This window comes from Chroicocephalus ridibundus, chromosome 28, assembly GCF_963924245.1.
Source record: "Chroicocephalus ridibundus chromosome 28, bChrRid1.1, whole genome shotgun sequence".
NCBI classification, from domain to species: Eukaryota; Metazoa; Chordata; class Aves; order Charadriiformes; family Laridae; genus Chroicocephalus; species Chroicocephalus ridibundus.
The window spans coordinates 323,001-339,407 of record NC_086311.1 but is presented as its reverse complement, the minus strand read 5'-3'; the positions used below and the strand labels follow the sequence as shown (position 1 = coordinate 339,407).

At 58.8% G+C, this 16,407-nt stretch overlaps 2 protein-coding genes across 10 annotated transcripts in view; both read left to right on the top strand.

Moving 5' to 3' along the window:
- The first annotated feature begins 1,209 nt into the window (after window positions 1–1,209).
- LOC134507824 (killer cell lectin-like receptor subfamily B member 1B allele B) overlaps window positions 1,210–16,407 on the top strand; it is a 42,514-nt gene continuing 27,316 nt past the window's right edge. The window contains exons 1-3 of one of the 3 annotated variants that reach the window (XM_063318740.1): window positions 11,283–12,436; window positions 13,082–13,266; window positions 13,541–13,641. In XM_063318740.1, the coding sequence (XP_063174810.1) occupies window positions 12,368–12,436; window positions 13,082–13,266; window positions 13,541–13,641 (355 nt within the window). In that variant the 5' untranslated portion in view covers window positions 11,283–12,367. Of the gene's footprint in view, window positions 1,416–11,282; window positions 12,437–13,081; window positions 13,267–13,540; window positions 13,642–16,407 lie in introns of those variants that run through there. The other 2 variants (XM_063318741.1, XM_063318739.1) reach the window with 2 other exon arrangements.
- LOC134507847 (C-type lectin domain family 2 member B-like) lies at window positions 2,964–14,484 on the top strand. Of its 7 annotated transcripts, none has more exons than XM_063318796.1 (7): window positions 2,964–3,333; window positions 7,120–7,183; window positions 7,377–7,515; window positions 7,970–8,041; window positions 8,141–8,325; window positions 8,600–8,700; window positions 8,879–9,458. In XM_063318796.1, exons 3-7 carry the CDS (start codon window positions 7,422–7,424, stop codon window positions 8,991–8,993), a joined length of 567 nt encoding a protein of 188 aa, XP_063174866.1. In that variant the 5' UTR covers window positions 2,964–3,333; window positions 7,120–7,183; window positions 7,377–7,421; the 3' UTR covers window positions 8,994–9,458. The 7 variants fall into 7 exon arrangements, with proteins under 7 accessions (XP_063174866.1, XP_063174865.1, XP_063174861.1 ...); XM_063318791.1 differs by lacking the exon at window positions 8,879–9,458 and adding an exon at window positions 13,800–14,484 and having other exon boundaries at window positions 2,970–6,284; XM_063318794.1 differs by lacking the exon at window positions 8,879–9,458 and adding an exon at window positions 10,333–11,196 and having other exon boundaries at window positions 2,971–6,284.

The window sequence follows — 16,407 nt, the reverse complement described above, 5'->3', positions numbered from 1 at the left end:
GGGGGAATCTGAACTGCAGGGCTGTGTGTTTTCCTCCCGGATCTGACTCCCTCTTGTTAGCAAAGACAGGCCTCTGCTTTGTTTATAGTGATGTGCTAGCTAAAATGTTGTTTGTTTTGTGCTAACCTTCTCACTGTGTGGGGAAAATAGCTGAGTAGTGACCTTCTTACTGTGTGAGAAAATCGTGAGTCACTGAGCTGAGTTTACAGATAGTGATAATGAGGAGACAGCCAGAAGTAGCTCATCACCAAGGATGGGGTAGCAAGAAGTAGTTAATCACTTCAAGGTTCTTTTATGTGTCGAGTATGTTCTGCTATACCAATTAGGACAGAGCTGTGGCTGCTTCAAGGGACTTATCATCCTCCAGAAGTCGGCAAACTTACAGTAAACTTCTGCTGTCCTGCGGTGACTCAATACCTTAAAAGGATAATGTGAGGAAGGGTCTCCTCACCCAAATGACCACCGAGAAGCTCGCGCGGAAGTGTTTTGCCGATGCAGCAAAACTTAATACGCCTGCGCGAAAAGGCTGTTGGGTCATCCTGATGAATCTGTAAGCCTGGGTGGAGTTATGTGTTAGGTAGGTGGAATGATGAGAATTTTTTGTGTATAAATAGTGGGTGAATGCCCCCGGTGAGGTGTGCTAGACTTGAGTCCTCCCCCTAGTGCCCAACGTCGACTAGAGCAATAGCTCCTCTCTCTACTGCTTTTGATTCCGAGAGCTTTTATTTTGGGTAACGCTGCCAGCGGCGGGGATAACTAGTAGATATGCCAGGGATGTGGCATGAAGACAAACACAGTAATAACAGCGCACAGGTGATGTCTAAGGGACAAAGGTAAAAGTTTTCTCAAGAACTTTCAGTTGCCACCTGGTTGAGATGTGACAGAAGGCACCCAACGTTGAATAGAATGTGAAACAAAACAATGGGGCTTGTGTGCTCTTTTGCAGTTGCTGGCTTAGACATAAAAATAGCAAGAAATATAACTTCTGGAGCAAAATGAAGGCAAGAGGGCATCCCAAGCTCCCCTCGGGTAATGTTGGAAGCCTGAAAGAGAAGCAAAGCTCAACGGGGCTGATAAACAGCTGTGGCCCAGAACAGACATGGAAAACAGGTGAAGAGCCAGTGGTTTGTGTGGCTACGGCACCGGGGGGCGAACCCGAAGCGAGGTGGAGGCCGCGTGGTCACATTCTTACGCTCCTCACAAGAAATGTGTTGTGCAACTACCGAGAAGAAACGGAACGGCTCCCAGTACAACCAGAAGGAACGACGGCTTGACCGCACCCACCCTCCGCACAACGGGAATATATGGTTTACCCCGATTTTGTAGCTAATGGAGGGAGGAGAATCCAACACCCAGTCATCGGGACGGATTGAGGCGTTTGTCCTCCTCGCATCCCCCACAAGGGACGCCTTTTGGTAAGAGTTGCGACCTCGGCCACGCCGAGTGCTTGCCCGGGAAATCAAGCTTGTGCTTGCAATCGTGCCGTGAAAGCCACAGAGCTATTTTGCCGTTTAGTGCGTTTATCACCGGCGTTGCTGAGGAATCGTGTATATGTTGCATCGAATAAACCGTACTGTCCGTGCACCTGGCTCCGTGCGGGGCCGGGGAGGCGCTTCCCCCGCGGGGCCCCGCTGCTGCCTGGAGCTCCGCCGGCTGTGGCCTGTCGCCGAGGGCACCCGGGCCGATGGCGGCACCATCTCTGCCCGTCCCGGGGCGGGGGGGCGGCCGGTACCGGCCGTCCTTCTCCTGGCAGCCCTTCTGCCTCCGCGCTGCTGCTCGCAGCCGCCCCATCGCTCACCGGGGGCGGGGCAAAGACGGTCGGTTCGGGGGGGTCCACGCTGGGAGCAGCTGAGTTCAGTTTGAAAAAGGCGCCGCGCCGCGCAGCCACTCCTCTGCCGCCGCTCCTCGCCCTGCGCGCTGATTGGCCGGAGCGGTGGGCGGGCCGTGCCAGGGGTATAAATACCGTCCCTCAGTCAGTTCGCGGCGAGCGGCGGCGGGAATGGTGGGTGTCGGAGGACGGAGTCCCTGGGTGCTGTCTGTGGGGCGGGTGGGTGCCGTCCGCTCGGTGGGGGGCTGCGGGGAAGGGAGCCCGGCGGGCTGGCGCTCCCCGTGCGCCCCCGCTCTTCATGGCCCGGCTCCGTGCGGGGCCGGGGAGCCGCTCCCCCCGCGGGGCCCCGCTGCTGCCCGGAGCTCCGCCGGCTGAGCTGGGGCTCCTCCGTCGGCGGGGCTCCCCGGGGCTGCGCTGGGTTCCTGGGAGGGCCTGGTCCCGCTGGGGCCTTCCCGGGCGCGGGGTTCCGGCTCCAGCCCCCCGCACAGTCCCCGTCTCTGCGGATGCTGGAGCATCTGGTCTCTGGGCGGGTTGTTTCGGGAGGAGCCGCTGCTGCTTTTCCGGGGGGGAGCCATAGAGGGTGAGTCACGGGTCTGGGCAGGGAGCCATAGAGTGTGAGTCACGAATCGCCAGCAGCGGTCGATTTCGCACCAGAAAACCCCGGGCTGCAGGAGCCGCTTTGTGCAAAGGCGCAGGAGCAGCTCTGGGGGAGCAGCCCCGTGCCCTGGTGCAGACGGAGCCTCTCTTGCCGCTCTCCTGTGCCGGGCGTTGGCATTTGCCTGCCAGGACGGAGAGCTGGTGCTCCAGCAGCTGCTGGCAGTTGGGGTTTCTGCCTGGGCTGGTGGAGGCCGGGCTGCGGGGCTCAGCTGGGTGAGTGGGGCTGGAGGGGAATGTCCAGACCTGGGGCTGTTCCTCCCTCGTCTGCCTTCTGCCCTCCTTCAGCCAGACATCAGCGACCGTCCCCAGGGCGCTGGCCCTGCTGGGCTCCACGGGCTGGTCCCTGAGCTCACTGGGGCTGTGTTTGTGTCCCCAGGTGTTGGGGACAGGCTGCAGTGTCCCAGGGGGAGCAGGGACAGCCCTGTAGGAATGTGTCTGAGAGAAAATGGTCACGTGAGCCAGCCTCCCTACTATGAGAGATTAGATTAAGGGCAAAACAGGTGGTAGAAGATGGAATTAGTACATGGGAAAAACAGGAACTGAGAAAGTAGAAAACATGTTGTGCTATGACTAAGCAATTTACTATGTGAATTCTTGTAACCAATCTGATCTGTGAATGAACTGCATGGACAGTGCGTGAACAGAGACTGTAAGCCAATCATATAGCTGCCGCTAGCGCGTGCTCTTATTGCCTGTCTATATATACTCTGTGAAAACTTGAATAAAGGGAGAACGATCATACTCATATTGAGATTCCATCGTTACTCCGGGTCCGTCTTCCACTCCGACGTCCTCCGACATCTGGTAGCAGAGGATGGTTCAGCGCGACTGAGTTCTCCGAGACTGCGGTAAGCAGCTAGATGAGGGGAGTGGGAAACTTCGGCTGGGAGACGTGCTGCTTGGGCGCATCAGCGGGAGCAGACAACGGCGTGAGGTCGCTCCTCACCTCCCAGGCGCAGCTATGGAAACAGAAGCTGCGGCCACGCTACTTGCTGGGATCCTCTCTATGAGAGGGATTGAAACACCAGCGAAACTGTTGCTCAAACTGATTAAGCCGGGGCAGGAGATGGGGCAACAAGTAACAAAAGAAGAAGGGGCTATATTAAGACTTCTCCTGCATATCCTCTCTAAGAGAGGGGTGAAATACGATGAGCGTATGCTCCGAAGGTTGTTAACCTGGTGCAGAGAGAACGGATTCGCACCAGAGCCCCAAACAGCTTTTAAACCAGAAACATGGGGGGCTGTTGGGAAAAAACTGTGGGAAATGATAAGTAAAGGAGACAAAGAGGCATCACCGTTAGCGATGACATGGTGGTTGGTGTTATCGACCTTACAAGATATGAACACAGAGCGAGCCACAGCAGCCGGGGCTTTTGCAGCATTACAACCCACGGGAGGGGGATCGAACAGGCCAGGTCCGAAGGTCTGGGACAATCCCCTGCTGATCCCCTCTGCTCCACCTGAGGCCGATGGAGGAGGCAGAATGTCAGCAGAGAAGGACAGAGCCGGAGCTGTTTGCTCCTGCCATTGCCCGCCTCGCCCCCTCCCCTCCCCAGTCGTCCCCCTGAGATAGAAGTGCTGGTTTTGTATGTCTGCTGTGTAAGTGTGTGTGGGCGCCGGCTTATACCTGCTGATCAGCATGTGTGCTACTGTTTGCTTTTTGTTGTGTGCAGTGTCGTTAGGTGACTCCACTTGAGCAGGTGTTCTGTCCGGTGTGGTACTGTTGTCGTATGCAACTAGGGCTGACACTCCGTCAAGTGAAGAAGTTTGTGTATACACAATGTTTAGATGTAAGGCGAGCGCGCCTCAGGTAGATACACCAGGATGGGCTGTAGAACCGATGGAAGTCCTGAAATATTGGGGGAGTTTTCACGAGCCGACACGTCTCGGGAACGGCTCGCCCGTGCAGGGCGTATCGCTGGTTGTTTGTTGTTTGTCTATAAGGTCATGGTTGATTGGGAAAAGGAGTTGAGCCAAAATCTATAGGATGCTCTGTATGAAAATGAGAAACTTAAGGAAAAATGAGAAACTGAGCTCTTGTTGCAAAGGCAGACTTTTATGTCAGTCGTAAGTGATGGGGGGGAAAAAAAAAAAAAAAGAAAAAAAAAGAAAAAAAAAAGAAAGAAAAAAAAGAAACAAAAAGAAACAAAAAGAAAAAAAAAAAGAAAAAAGCAAAAAAGAAAAAAAAAGAAAAAAAAGGAAAAAAAAGAAGAAAAAAAAAGAAGAAAAAGAAAAGAAAAAAAAAAACCAAACAGGAACAATTAGATGGGAAATGTGCCACGTTAGCACAAAAGTGTGCCATACGCATTACGAGAAAGCATCAGAAAAAGAGAAATAGGACACCTGATTCAAAGCAGTGCCATAGAGATATGTTTTTTTGGGTTTTTCCTATATGTGTCTATGTTATTGCATGCCTTAGTAGATTGCTCTGTGTTATACCCTGCGAGACTAAAATGAACCCAGCAGAAGCGGTCGCTTGAGCAAGGGGGTGGAATATGGGAAAGCAACAGAAGATCGGCGAGGAGGACTGTAAATACACTCAAGGGACTCGCACCTGGGTGCTGGAAAACACAGATATCACACCAATTGTTATTCAGTCTTGGGTGCTGGCAAGAAAAACATTTGGATGACATAAGCCTGTGATGGACTCACAGACACCTTATCCAGCTGCTTGAGAATCTTGGCCTGTTGTGGAAGAAGATCAAAGCACAGTACCAGCAAGAACAGGGAGTCCGCATGCGCTCTTGCTAACGAGGACTCTTTTGCTGCCAAGGATTCTTGATAACAAGGACTCTCTTGCTGCCAAGGATAAGTTTAGCAATGCTACTAGTACAGCTATTTCTGAGTTATTGCTAGATATAGATAGTATTCGATATGCGATGTTGCAAAACAGAACTGCTACTGATTTTTTGCTTTCAGCTCACAGACATGGTTGTCAAGATTTTAAAGGACTGTATTGTGTGAATCTAAGTGACCACTCCAAATCCATCCATGCCCAGTTGCAGGAACTGCACTGACCGAACCAGCAACTTGTGGAGACCACTTTTGAAAATCTCTTTGCTGGATGGACTCGGGGGTGGGGTTGGTTGAAGCAAATTATACTCATCACCTGTGTGGAAGGAATTTGTCTGTTATGTTTAGTATGCTGTTTGCCGTGTTTAATAAGCATTATACGATCAGCTGTAAATGCTGCTTTGCATCGTACCCTTGAACAAGTTGTAGAATATGTTGCTCTAAAAACTATGTGTGTATCCATGAGAACCCGACCTTCACAGAAGAAGATAACAAGAAGGGATTACAACAATGTAGACACGTATCAGACAGCTGCTGTTAGCAAAGCTGGATCATGAGTTTGGTGAGACTCGCTGCATACACTGGCCACGTGTGCAGCGACTCTGGCCTGTACTTTTCTACTCGATCCAGCGCAGGAGAGTCTGGTGGGACTCGCTGCGTGCACTGGCCATGCGTGCAGCGACTCTAGCCTGTACTTCTCCACTCAATCCAGTGCAGGATATAAGGGGGCTGTCTCGGGTCAGAGAGGAGGAGAGAGACATGAGCGCACTTTGAAGGTACAGGGGATGCCCTGAAGCACTGTGTCTGCTCCCCACCCCCCCCCCCCCCCCGTAAGTTTTATGTTCATTAACCCCAACAGCTCTGAAGGCATTACAGTATGTTGCAAGATAAGATATAGTCTACTACTGCTGCAAGACACACTGAACACCTTCCTACAAGAATTTCAACTTTATGCCCTGATAGGACAGTGGGATGATGCACTCGCAAAGAGCCTGACTGCATTACAGTGGGTATTTTTGCCACATACCTTTTCAAAACCAGTAACTATGATGATTGAAATGTTACCACGATTGTTTTTCCAGGGTCGCTCGTGCTGTCAGCAACCGCAATGTATTTGAAATATTACAAAAGGATTTCTCGTGGGTAAATCCAAAGAAATTGGCTTTCTGGGCTAAATTTAGGAATCTGGGTATTTATTGCCTTAGCAGGGTTCCTTTTGATTCTGTTTTTAATTGTGTTTAGTATATAACCTGCTAAGGGCGTCACAACAAGGATAACATGTCCAAATTAAAAGCGGTTAAAAAGCGTTTCAATTGGTCAAACTCATGGGGTATAACGGGATGGTTATCAGATTTACTAAAACAAGGTCTCATGCTACTGTTGGTTCTATTATTATTGATTATGGTAGCCTCATGTGTTCTCCGCAAAGTGACTGACATGATAGAAAATGCCATGCATAAGGTCTGGCTGGCTCAAGAAGAAAAAGGGGGGATTGTAGGAATGTGTCTGAGAGAAAATGATCATGTGAGCCAGCCTCCCTACTATGAGAGATTAGATTAAGAGCAAAACAGGTGGTAGAAGATGGAATTAGTACATGGGAAAAACGGGGACCGAGAAGGTAGAAAACATGTTGTGCTATGACTAAGCAATTTACTATGTGAATTCTTGTAACCAACCTGATCTGTGAATGAACTGCATGGACAGTGCGTGAACAGAGACTGTAAGCCAATCATATAGCTGCCGCTAGCGCGTGCTCTTATTGCCTGTCTATATATACTCTGTGAAAACTTGAATAAAGGGAGAACGATCATACTCATATTGAGATTCCATCGTTACTCCAGGTCCGTCTCCCACTCCGACGTCCTCCGACACAGCCCTTCCCTGGCATGGCCTTCCTCAGCCCGGGTGAGACCGTGTGGCCAGGGCTGATCTGTGACAGCCGGGTGTGCTGCCAGTCAGCCAACAGAGTTAATGGTCCTGATGTCCTGCCTGGTGTTCCCTGCAATGTCCCAACACAATGATGAGAGCAGGGGTGGTAGAAGTGGCTTGAAACAGGCAAGATTGTGCTTCTTGTGAGCGCAGTGGTTCCGCTTTTCAGAGTGCCACGGGAGAAGGGAACAGATCCTGCTCCAGCGAGGGGAATATGGAGGAGCCCCTGAGTCCCCAGGACAGAGGGAAATCCCCACACGCAGAGATGCCTCGGGGCACAGGTGAAAGGCGACAGAGAAGACTTGTGGGTGAGTGCGGGGCCCCCCCTGTGGCCTGTTGGGAGGGGACAGTGTCCCCGTGGCAGTGTCACCCCAGGAGGAGTGGGGCTGGCATGTGTGGGGCTTCTTCCAGCTGTCTGGGAAAGGGTCTTGTGTTCTGCTGGGTCCTCCCTGGGGGGCTGTATCAGCCCCCCCGTCTCTCTCTGCCTGGCAGCTCTCCTGCTGGGGGCTGTCCCCCAGTGTGTGTGGGGTGACAGCCTTGTCCCCGCCCTGTGTGACTGTCCCTTGCTGCCAGCTGGGAATGGCCCGATGGCAGTTGCTGTGCCCGGGGAGGGGGTTGAGAAGCTGCAGCTGAGTGTGTGTGGGGTAGAGGGGTCTGGGGGGTCCCTCCTGTGTTCCCTGGGCAGGTTGTGCTGGGGGTGGTGGGGCTGGGAGGGGGACAGCACCGTCCTCACCCCGAGTGGCTCTTTCCCCCTCCCTCCAGTGTGGGTCGTGGTGCTGGTTGTGCTGGTGGCTCTGGTGCTGGCTCTGGCTGTGGCTGTTGCTGCACTCTCAGGTAAGGGAGGAGTGGCTGCCTCCTTCCCTGCCCCGCGGAGCTGTGTCCCCTGGTCCCTGTGGAGCCCAATCCTCTGCCCTTCTGCTCTTCCCTCTCCAGCAGGAAGATGTGGAGGGGATCCAGCTGTGCCTGCGGCTCTGGTGCTGGCCTGTCCTGATGACTGGGTCGGGTACCACAATGTCTGCTACTCCTTCTCGAGGGCTGAGGGGAGCTGGGAGTGGAGCCAGGAGCAGTGCTCCTCGCATGGGGCCTCGCTGGCCATGCCCCGGAGGGAGGGGGAGATGGTGAGTGAGGGGCTGTTGTGGCTGCGTGGGGGTTTGGGGGTGTTCCTGGGTTGGGTGCAGAGCCCGGGGTTGGAGCCGAGCTGTGTCAGAGCAGGAGCGAGAGCGCTGGCCGGGCTGGTGAGCTCCTGCAGCAGCTCTGGAGCTTGTTGGAGCAGGCGTGGGGTGGGAGCTGCTGCCATCCCAGGGCTGTTGGTAGCCGTGTGGGGCTGGCAGGGACCAGCATGGGGCCAGCAGCAGCATCTCCTGACTGTTGGCTTCTCTGTGTTGTGCCCAGGAGTTCCTCTGGAGTCAGAAGGCCCATGTTGATTACTGGCTTGGGCTGCGGAGACAAGGCGAGCGCCTGCAGTGGGTGGATGGCAGCAGCTTCAACCAGACGTGAGTCCTTTTGGGAGCCGGGGCCGGGGGGAGACCGTCCTGCGGTGGGACGGGCAGGGTCCTGGTGGGACATGTCTGCTGGGGCTGTCCCTCGCAGGCAGCACTTGTCCCCTCCTGGTGCTTGAGGGGACGACCGCGACCCCCGCGGTGCCAGCGGTGCCTGTGCTGCTTGTTGCAGGTTTGAGGTGCAGGGCCAAGGAGAGTGTGTGTATTTGTACGACGGGGCTGTCGCGAGTGCAGGCTGCTCCCAGTCACGGCCGTACATCTGCAGCAAGCCCCAAGCGCTCGGGTGACAGAGACCCTGGAGAAAGGACCTTTGCGTGGTGGGGCCTCACAGCTTGAGCCCTTCCAGCAGCGCAGGGGAGCGTGGGGGTGTCCTTCCCTCAGCTGCTGCTCCGGGTTGGTCCTGCAGGTGGGGAGAGGTGCTGGGAGCTGCTGTGTGCTGCCTGCACTGGGACCTCAAGCCTGGGACTGGTTCCTTCATCCTCCTGGGCCCACCCCAGAACCCATCTTGCTCCTCTCACACCTCACAGGTGATGCTGAGCTGTGGTGATGGAGCTGGAGCAGCTGCTGCCAGATGAGCTGGGTGCAGCAATGTCAGTGCAGGTCCCTGGCCCTGTGCAGGGTGGAGGGGACACAGAGCCAGGGGGTGAAGTGGCCCCTGTGGGGCTCCCTTGAAAGTTAGACTCTCACTCACACGCAAGTTTTTTTTTTTTCCTGCTGTTTTGTCTTGTTTATTAAAACATGATGTATTTCTACATGTGTTTGTCTCCTGCTGGGGCAGGGGCGTGTGCTGGAGGCAGCCCTGTCCCCTCCCCTCTGCTGGCACTGTCCATCCTGCCTTTGGGAGCGTTGGAGGACACGGCTGTGAGGGGGTGTCTCTGCTGCCCAACATCTTCTCCCTCCTGCCCTGGCAGTGTGGGGTGCTGGCGGTGGGAGGGGGTGGCTCCAGCCTGTGTCCCCGTGTTTTCCTGCCCATGGGGGCCCTTGGGCCACCCCCAAATCCTGTCCCCTCAAGAAGGTGCTGCTGCAGGAGGAGCCCCAGCAGCAGCTGAAAGCAGCTGTGGGCGTTGGGGACTGACCCAGCTCTTCTGGTCGCTCCCGGTGGCGCCCACCCCTCGGTTCAGCGCTCACGGCCGCCCCGCCATCCCCCTTGCCCTCGCCCCGGGGGTACCGGGGAGCAGCTCCCCCACTCCGGGCGCGGCCCAGACCCGTGTCCGGCTCCTCCGCGGAACCCCCGGGGGGGGCTCTTGAAAGAGCCTTTGGGTTCCGCCTTTTTGCTCTCCAGCCACCGCGCTCCCAACGCTCGCCCGCTGCGGGACCCCCGGCCTCCTCCGCGTCCCCGGCCTCCTCCGCTGCCGCTTTTCCCCTCGGTCCCCGACGCGCCCCGGCTCCCACAGGCTTTACTGGCCGCCCGGCTCTGCCCACCCGCTCCTTCCCGTTACCGACACCGCTGCAACTGCCCCCCGGCTGCGCCCCCCCACCGGGCCCTTTAAATACCCCCGCGCCGGCCCTACGAAAGGGGGCACGAAACAACCCCCGGGAGGCGGATTTAGCAGTAAAGCGGGACAATAGAGCCCCCTTTATGTTGGCCCTGGGGCACGTACATACCGCCCGTCACCCTCCTCACAGGCCGCTAATCGTCATAATTAATAAACTTGATGGCTGAAGAGGAGGGAAGTCGTAACAAGGCAAGTGTACTGGAAGGTGCCCTCAGCATACCAAGACGTAGCTGGAAGACAACAGCATTCAGCTCACGCCTGAAAGGCGTCTGCCACACACCAGATCGTCGTGGAGTTGTTAAGTAATGGTTAGAGTTGGGAAGGAACGACCTCCTCCAGCCCGCTCCTGCCGCCGCCGCTGCCATGTGGGTCGTTCCGGAGTTTCTTTCTACGACGATGTGTCCTCCTACAGCGACCGTTCCCCGGTACCGGAAAGGTTTCCCGAACGTGCCGCAGGGTCGGGGCACCGGCAGCGTTTGGGGTTTTTCACCTGGATCCTTTGCCCTCCGCGGGCAGCTCCGAGCTCCCGAGAAGCAACATCCTCCTTTCCCAGGGCCGGGCCGACCTTTCACGTCCTTTCTTTCCTCCCCAAACCCGCAGGGAAACTCCCCTGCCTCGGGGCGCTGGGGCCCACCTCTCGAAACACCGCACACATCTGGCGCCGCGGAGAGCGACGGCCGCCCCGGGGGTGGGGGGGGAGGCGGTTTCCATCGCGGCTGCGGGGACTAAAAGTCACCATCTTTCCCCCAAAATGGCCCGGGCTGAGGAAGAACGGCCCAGAACGGCGTGACAGAGCGTGGGAAAGTGCTTCGCCCCGGGCGCGGCCTCGCAAACGCCTCCCTCAAATGACGGAATTTGCACCCAAAACGGGGGCGCTGGGCCCGGGCGGAACGTGAGGCGAGGGGCGACTCCTGAGGGGAGCTGGAGGCGGCGCTCCCATTGGCTGCCTCTATCGCCACTCCTCGTCCTTGCGCGCTGATTGGCCGCAGCGGTGGGCGGGCCGTGTCGGGGTACAAATATCAGGGCCCTCCCTACAGCGGGGCCAGAGCGGCGGCGGGAGCGGAGTGGAGGAGGTGGGTGCTGGCGGTGGGCGCTGTTGGGTGCCGCCCGCTCGGTGCGGGGCTGCGGGGAAGGGAGCCCGGCGGGCTGGCGCTCCCCGTGCGCCCCCGCTCTTCATGGCCCGGCTCCGTGCGGGGCCGGGGAGCCGCTCCCCCCGCGGGGCCCCCGCTGCTGCCTGGAGCTCCGCCGGCTGAGCTGGGGCTCCTCCGTCGGCGGGGCTCCCCGGGGCTGCGCTGGGTTCCTGGGAGGGCCTGGTGCTGCCGGGGCTTTCCCGGGCGGGGGGTCCGGCTGAAGGACCCCGTTGGTGTTCTCCTTCCCTTGGTGTTTGCGTGTGGGTCTGGGAGTTTCTGGTGCAGCAGCTGCAGTGGGTTTTGGGTGCTGTCTTGACCCCCCCCTTGGCCAGACGTGCAGGGCTCGGTCAGGTAAGTGGGTAGGGGGGAATCTGAACTGCAGGAAAACTGTGTGTTTTCCTCCCGGATCTGCCTCGCTCCCTCCCTTGCCCTCACCTGAGTCTTTCTCTGAAGCACCCACAGGAGCCTTTTTGCACCCTTTGTCTCACCGGGATCATGGAGTTTCCATCCCCAAAGGCTGAAGGTCTCGTCCCTGCCCCAGCCTGGGGTGCTGGGGCTGTGGGTGGTGGTGTCCAGCTGCTGTGGTGAGCGGAGGGGGGCTCAGCAGAGGTGTTGGGGGGACCCTGGACCCTCCCCCGGCAATCCCAGGCCAGGGCCCCTGCTGGGGTTGCCCCCAGCTGGCGAGTGCTTTGTGCCCTGTCTGGAAGGGTGTGCGCAGGGTGGTGGGGAGGGTGCTGGCACAGCTGGGGCCAAGGGATGGCAGGAGTGCGAGTTCCTTGCTTACCTTTCGTACCCAGGCAGGTCTCTGTTAATAAAGAGACTTATTTCATCGCGATCCACTCTGTCGCGTTCTCTGCCATCCCCTAACATGGTGATCGGAGCAGGGGTGGTAGAACTGGATCCAAGCCTTGGCTTGAAACAGGCAAGATCCTGCTTGTCTTGAGCAAAGTGGTTTCACTTTTCAGAGTGCCATGGGGGAGAGGAACGTAATCTGCTCCAGCGATGGGAATGTGGAGGAGCCCCTGAGTCCCCAGGATGGAGGGGCATCCCCCAATCCAGAGGTGCCTGGGGCTACAGGCAGAAGGATACTCAGAAGAGTCGTGGGTGAGTGCGGGGCCCCCCCTGTGGCCTGTTGGGAGGGGACAGTGTCCCCGTGGCAGTGTCACCCCAGGAGGAGTGGGGCTGGCACATGTGGGGCTTCTTCCAGCTGTCTGGGAAAGGGTCTTGTGTTCTGCTGGGTCCTCCCTGGGGGGCTGTATCAGCCCCCCCGTCTCTCTCTGCCTGGCAGCTCTCCTGCTGGGGGCTGTCCCCCAGTGTGTGTGGGGTGACAGCCTTGTCCCTGCCCTGTGTGACTGTCCCTTGCTGCCAGCTGGGAATGGCCCGATGGCAGTTGCTGTGCCCGGGGAGGGGGTTGAGAAGCTGCAGCTGAGTGTGTGTGGGGTAGAGGGGTCTGGGGGGTCCCTCCTGTGTTCCCTGGGCAGGTTGTGCTGGGGGTGGTGGGTCTGGGAGGGGGACAGCACTGTCCTCACCCCGAGTGGCTCTTTCCCCCTCCAGGCAAGTTCCCCACGCTCAATCCAGTGTGGGCTGGTGTGGTGGTTGTGCTGGTGGCTCTGGTGCTGGCTCTGGCCGTGGCTGTTGCTGCACTCTCAGGTAAGGGAGGAGCGGCTGCCTCCTTCCCTGCCCCACGGAGCTGTGTCCCCTGGTCCCTGCGGAGCCCAATCCTCTGCCCTTCTGCCCTTCCCTCTCCAGCAGGAAGATGTGGAGGGGATCCAGCTGTGCCTGCGGCTCTGGTGCTGGCCTGTCCCGATGACTGGGTCGGGTACCACAATGTCTGCTACTCCTTCTCGAGGGATGTGGGGAGCTGGGAGTGGAGCCAGGAGGAGTGCTCCTCGCATGGGGCCTCGCTGGCCATGCCCCGGAGGGAGGGGGAGATGGTGAGTGAGGGGCTGTTGTGGCTGCGTGGGGGTTTGGGGGTGTTCCTGGGTTGGGTGCAGAGCCCGGGGTTGGAGCCGAGCTGTGTCAGAGCAGGAGCGAGAGCGCTGGCCGGGCTGGTGAGCTCCTGCAGCAGCTCTGGAGCTTGTTGGAGCAGGCGTGGGGTGGGAGCTGCTGCCATCCCAGGGCTGGTGGTAGCCGTGTGGGGCTGTCAGGGACCAGCATTGTGCTGGCAGCAGCATCTCCTGACTGTTGGCTTCTCTGTGTCGTGCCCAGGAGTTCCTCTGGAGTCAGAAGGCCCATGTTGATTGCTGGCTTGGGCTGCGGAGACGGGGCGAGCGCCTGCAGTGGGTGGATGGCAGCAGCTTCAACCAGAGGTGAGTCCTGTTGGGAGCCGGGGCCATGGGGAGACCGTCCTGTGGTGGGACGTGTCTGCTGGGGCTGTCCCTCGCAGGCGGCCCTTGTCCCCTCCTGGTGCTTGAGGGGACGACCGCGACCCCCGCGGTGCCAGCGGTGCCTGTGCTGCTTGTTGCAGGTTTGAGGTGCAGGGCCAAGGAGAGTGTGCGTATTTGTACGACGGGGCTGTCGCGAGTGCAGGCTGCTCCCAGTCACGGCCGTACATCTGCAGCAAGCCCCAAGCGCTCGGGTGACAGAGGCGCTGGAGAAAGGACCTTTGCGTGGTGGGGCCTCACAGCTTGAGCCCTTCCAGCAGCGCAGGGGAGCGTGGGGGTGTCCTTCCCTCAGCTGCTGCTCCGGGTTGGTCCTGCAGGTGGGGAGAGGTGCTGGGAGCTGCTGTGTGCTGCCTGCACTGGGACCTCAAGCCTGGGACTGGTTCCTTCATCCTCCTGGGCCCACCCCAGAACCCATCTCTTCTGGTCGCTCCCGGTGGCGCCCACCCCTCGGTTCAGCGCTCACGGCCGCCCCGCCATCCCCCTTGCCCTCGCCCCGGGGGTACCGGGGAGCAGCTCCCCCACTCCGGGCGCGGCCCAGACCCGTGTCCGGCTCCTCCGCGGAACCCCCGGGGGCGGCTCTTGAAAGAGCCTTTGGGTTCCGCCTTTTTGCGCTCCAGCCACCGCGCTCCCAACGCTCGCCCGCTGCGGGACCCCCGGCCTCCTCCGCGTCCCCGGCCTCCTCCGCTGCCGCTTTTCCCCTCGGTCCCCGACGCGCCCCGGCTCCCACAGGCTTTACCGGCCGCCCGGCTCTGCCCACCCGCTCCTTCCCGTTACCGACACCGCTGCAACTGCCCCCCAGCTGCGCCCCCCCACCGGGCCCTTTAAATACCCCTGCGCCGGCCCTACGAAAGGGGGCACGAAACAACCCCCGGGGGGCGGATTTAGCAGTAAAGCGGGACAATAGAGCCCCCTTTATGTTGGCCCTGGGGCACGTACATACCGCCCGTCACCCTCCTCACAGGCCGCTAATCGTCATAATTAATAAACTTGATGGCTGAAGAGGAGGGAAGTCGTAACAAGGCAAGTGTACTGGAAGGTGCCCTCAGCATACCAAGACGTAGCTGGAAGACAACAGCATTCAGCTCACGCCTGAAAGGCGTCTGCCACACACCAGATCGTCGTGGAGTTGTTAAGTAATGGTTAGAGTTGGGAAGGAATGACCTCTGCCCACCTGCTCCTGCTGCCGCCGCTGCCATGTGGGTCGTTCCGGAGTTTCTTTCTACGACGATGTGTCCTCCTACAGCGACCGTTCCCCGGTACCGGAAAGGTTTCCCGAACGTGCCGCAGGGTCGGGGCACCGGCAGCGTTTGGGGTTTTTCACCTGGACCCTTTGCCCTCCGCGGGCAGCTCCGAGCTCCCGAGAAGCAACATCCTCCTTTCCCAGGGCCGGGCCGACCTTTCACGTCCTTTCTTTCCTCCCCAAACCCGCAGGGAAACTCCCCTGCCTCGGGGCGCTGGGGCCCACCTCTCGAAACACCGCACACATCTGGCGCCGCGGAGAGCGACGGCCGCCCCGGGGGTGGGGGGGGAGGCGGTTTCCATCGCGGCTGCGGGGACTAAAAGTCACCATCTTTCCCCCAAAATGGCCCGGGCTGAGGAAGAACGGCCCAGAACGGCGTGACAGAGCGTGGGAAAGTGCTTCGCCCCGGGCGCGGCCTCGCAAACGCCTCCCTCAAATGACGGAATTTGCACCCAAAACGGGGGCGCTGGGCCCGGGCGGAACGTGAGGCGAGGGGCGACTCCTGAGGGGAGCTGGAGGCGGCGCTCCCATTGGCTGCCTCTATCGCCACTCCTCGTCCTTGCGCGCTGATTGGCTGGAGCTGTGGGCGGGCTGTGCCAGGGGTATAAATACCGTCCCTCAGTCAGTTCGCGGCGAGCGGCGGCGGGAGCGGTGGGTGTCGGAGGACGGAGCCCCTGGGTGCCGTCGGCGGTGCGGGTGGGTGCCGCCCGCTCGGTGCGGGGCTGCGGGGAAGGGAGCCCGGCGGGCTGGCGCTCCCCGTGCGCCCCCGCTCTTCATGGCCCGGCTCCGTGCGGGGCCGGGGAGGCGCTTCCCCCGCGGGGCCCCCGCTGCTGCCCGGAGCTCCGCCGGCTGAGCTGGGGCTCCCCCGTTGGCTCCGTCGGCGGGGCTCCCCGGGGCTGCGCTGGGTTCCCGGGAGGGCCTGGTGCTGCCGGGGCTTTCCCGGGCGGGGGGTCGGGCTCCAGGACCCCGTTGGTGTTCTCCTTCCCCTTGGTGTTTGCGTGTGGGTCTGGGAGTTTCTGGTGCAGCAGCTGCAGTGGGTTTTGGGTGCTGTCTTGACCCCCCCCTTGGCCAGACGTGCAGGGCTCGGTCAGGTAAGTGGGTAGGGGGGAATCTGAACTGCAGGAAAACTGTGTGTTTTCCTCCCGGATCTGACTCCCTCTTGTTAGCAAAGACAGGCCTCTGCTTTGTTTATAGTGATGTGCTAGCTAAAATGTTGTTTGTTTTGTGCTAACCTTCTCACTGTGTGGGGAAAATAGCTGATTAGTGACCTTCTTACCGTGTGAGAAAATAGTGAGTCACTGAGCTGAGTTTACAGATAGTGATAATGAGGAGACAGCCAGAAGTAGCTCATCACCAAGGATGGGGTAGCAAGAAGTAGTTAATCACTTCAAGGTTCTTTTATGTGTCGAGTATGTTCTGCTATACCAATTAGGACAGAGCTGTGGCTGCTT

Bases quoted from the DNA above. Each gene is read 5' to 3' on its own strand.
- LOC134507847 (XM_063318791.1), top strand. From the start codon at position 6,118: ATGTTCATTAACCCCAACAGCTCTGAAGGCATTACAGTATGTTGCAAG. The intron at 8,326-8,599 runs GTGAGTGAGGGG...TGTTGTGCCCAG, and splicing joins CCCGGAGGGAGGGGGAGATG to GAGTTCCTCTGGAGTCAGAA. The intron at 8,701-13,799 runs GTGAGTCCTTTT...TGCTTGTTGCAG, and splicing joins GGCAGCAGCTTCAACCAGAC to GTTTGAGGTGCAGGGCCAAG.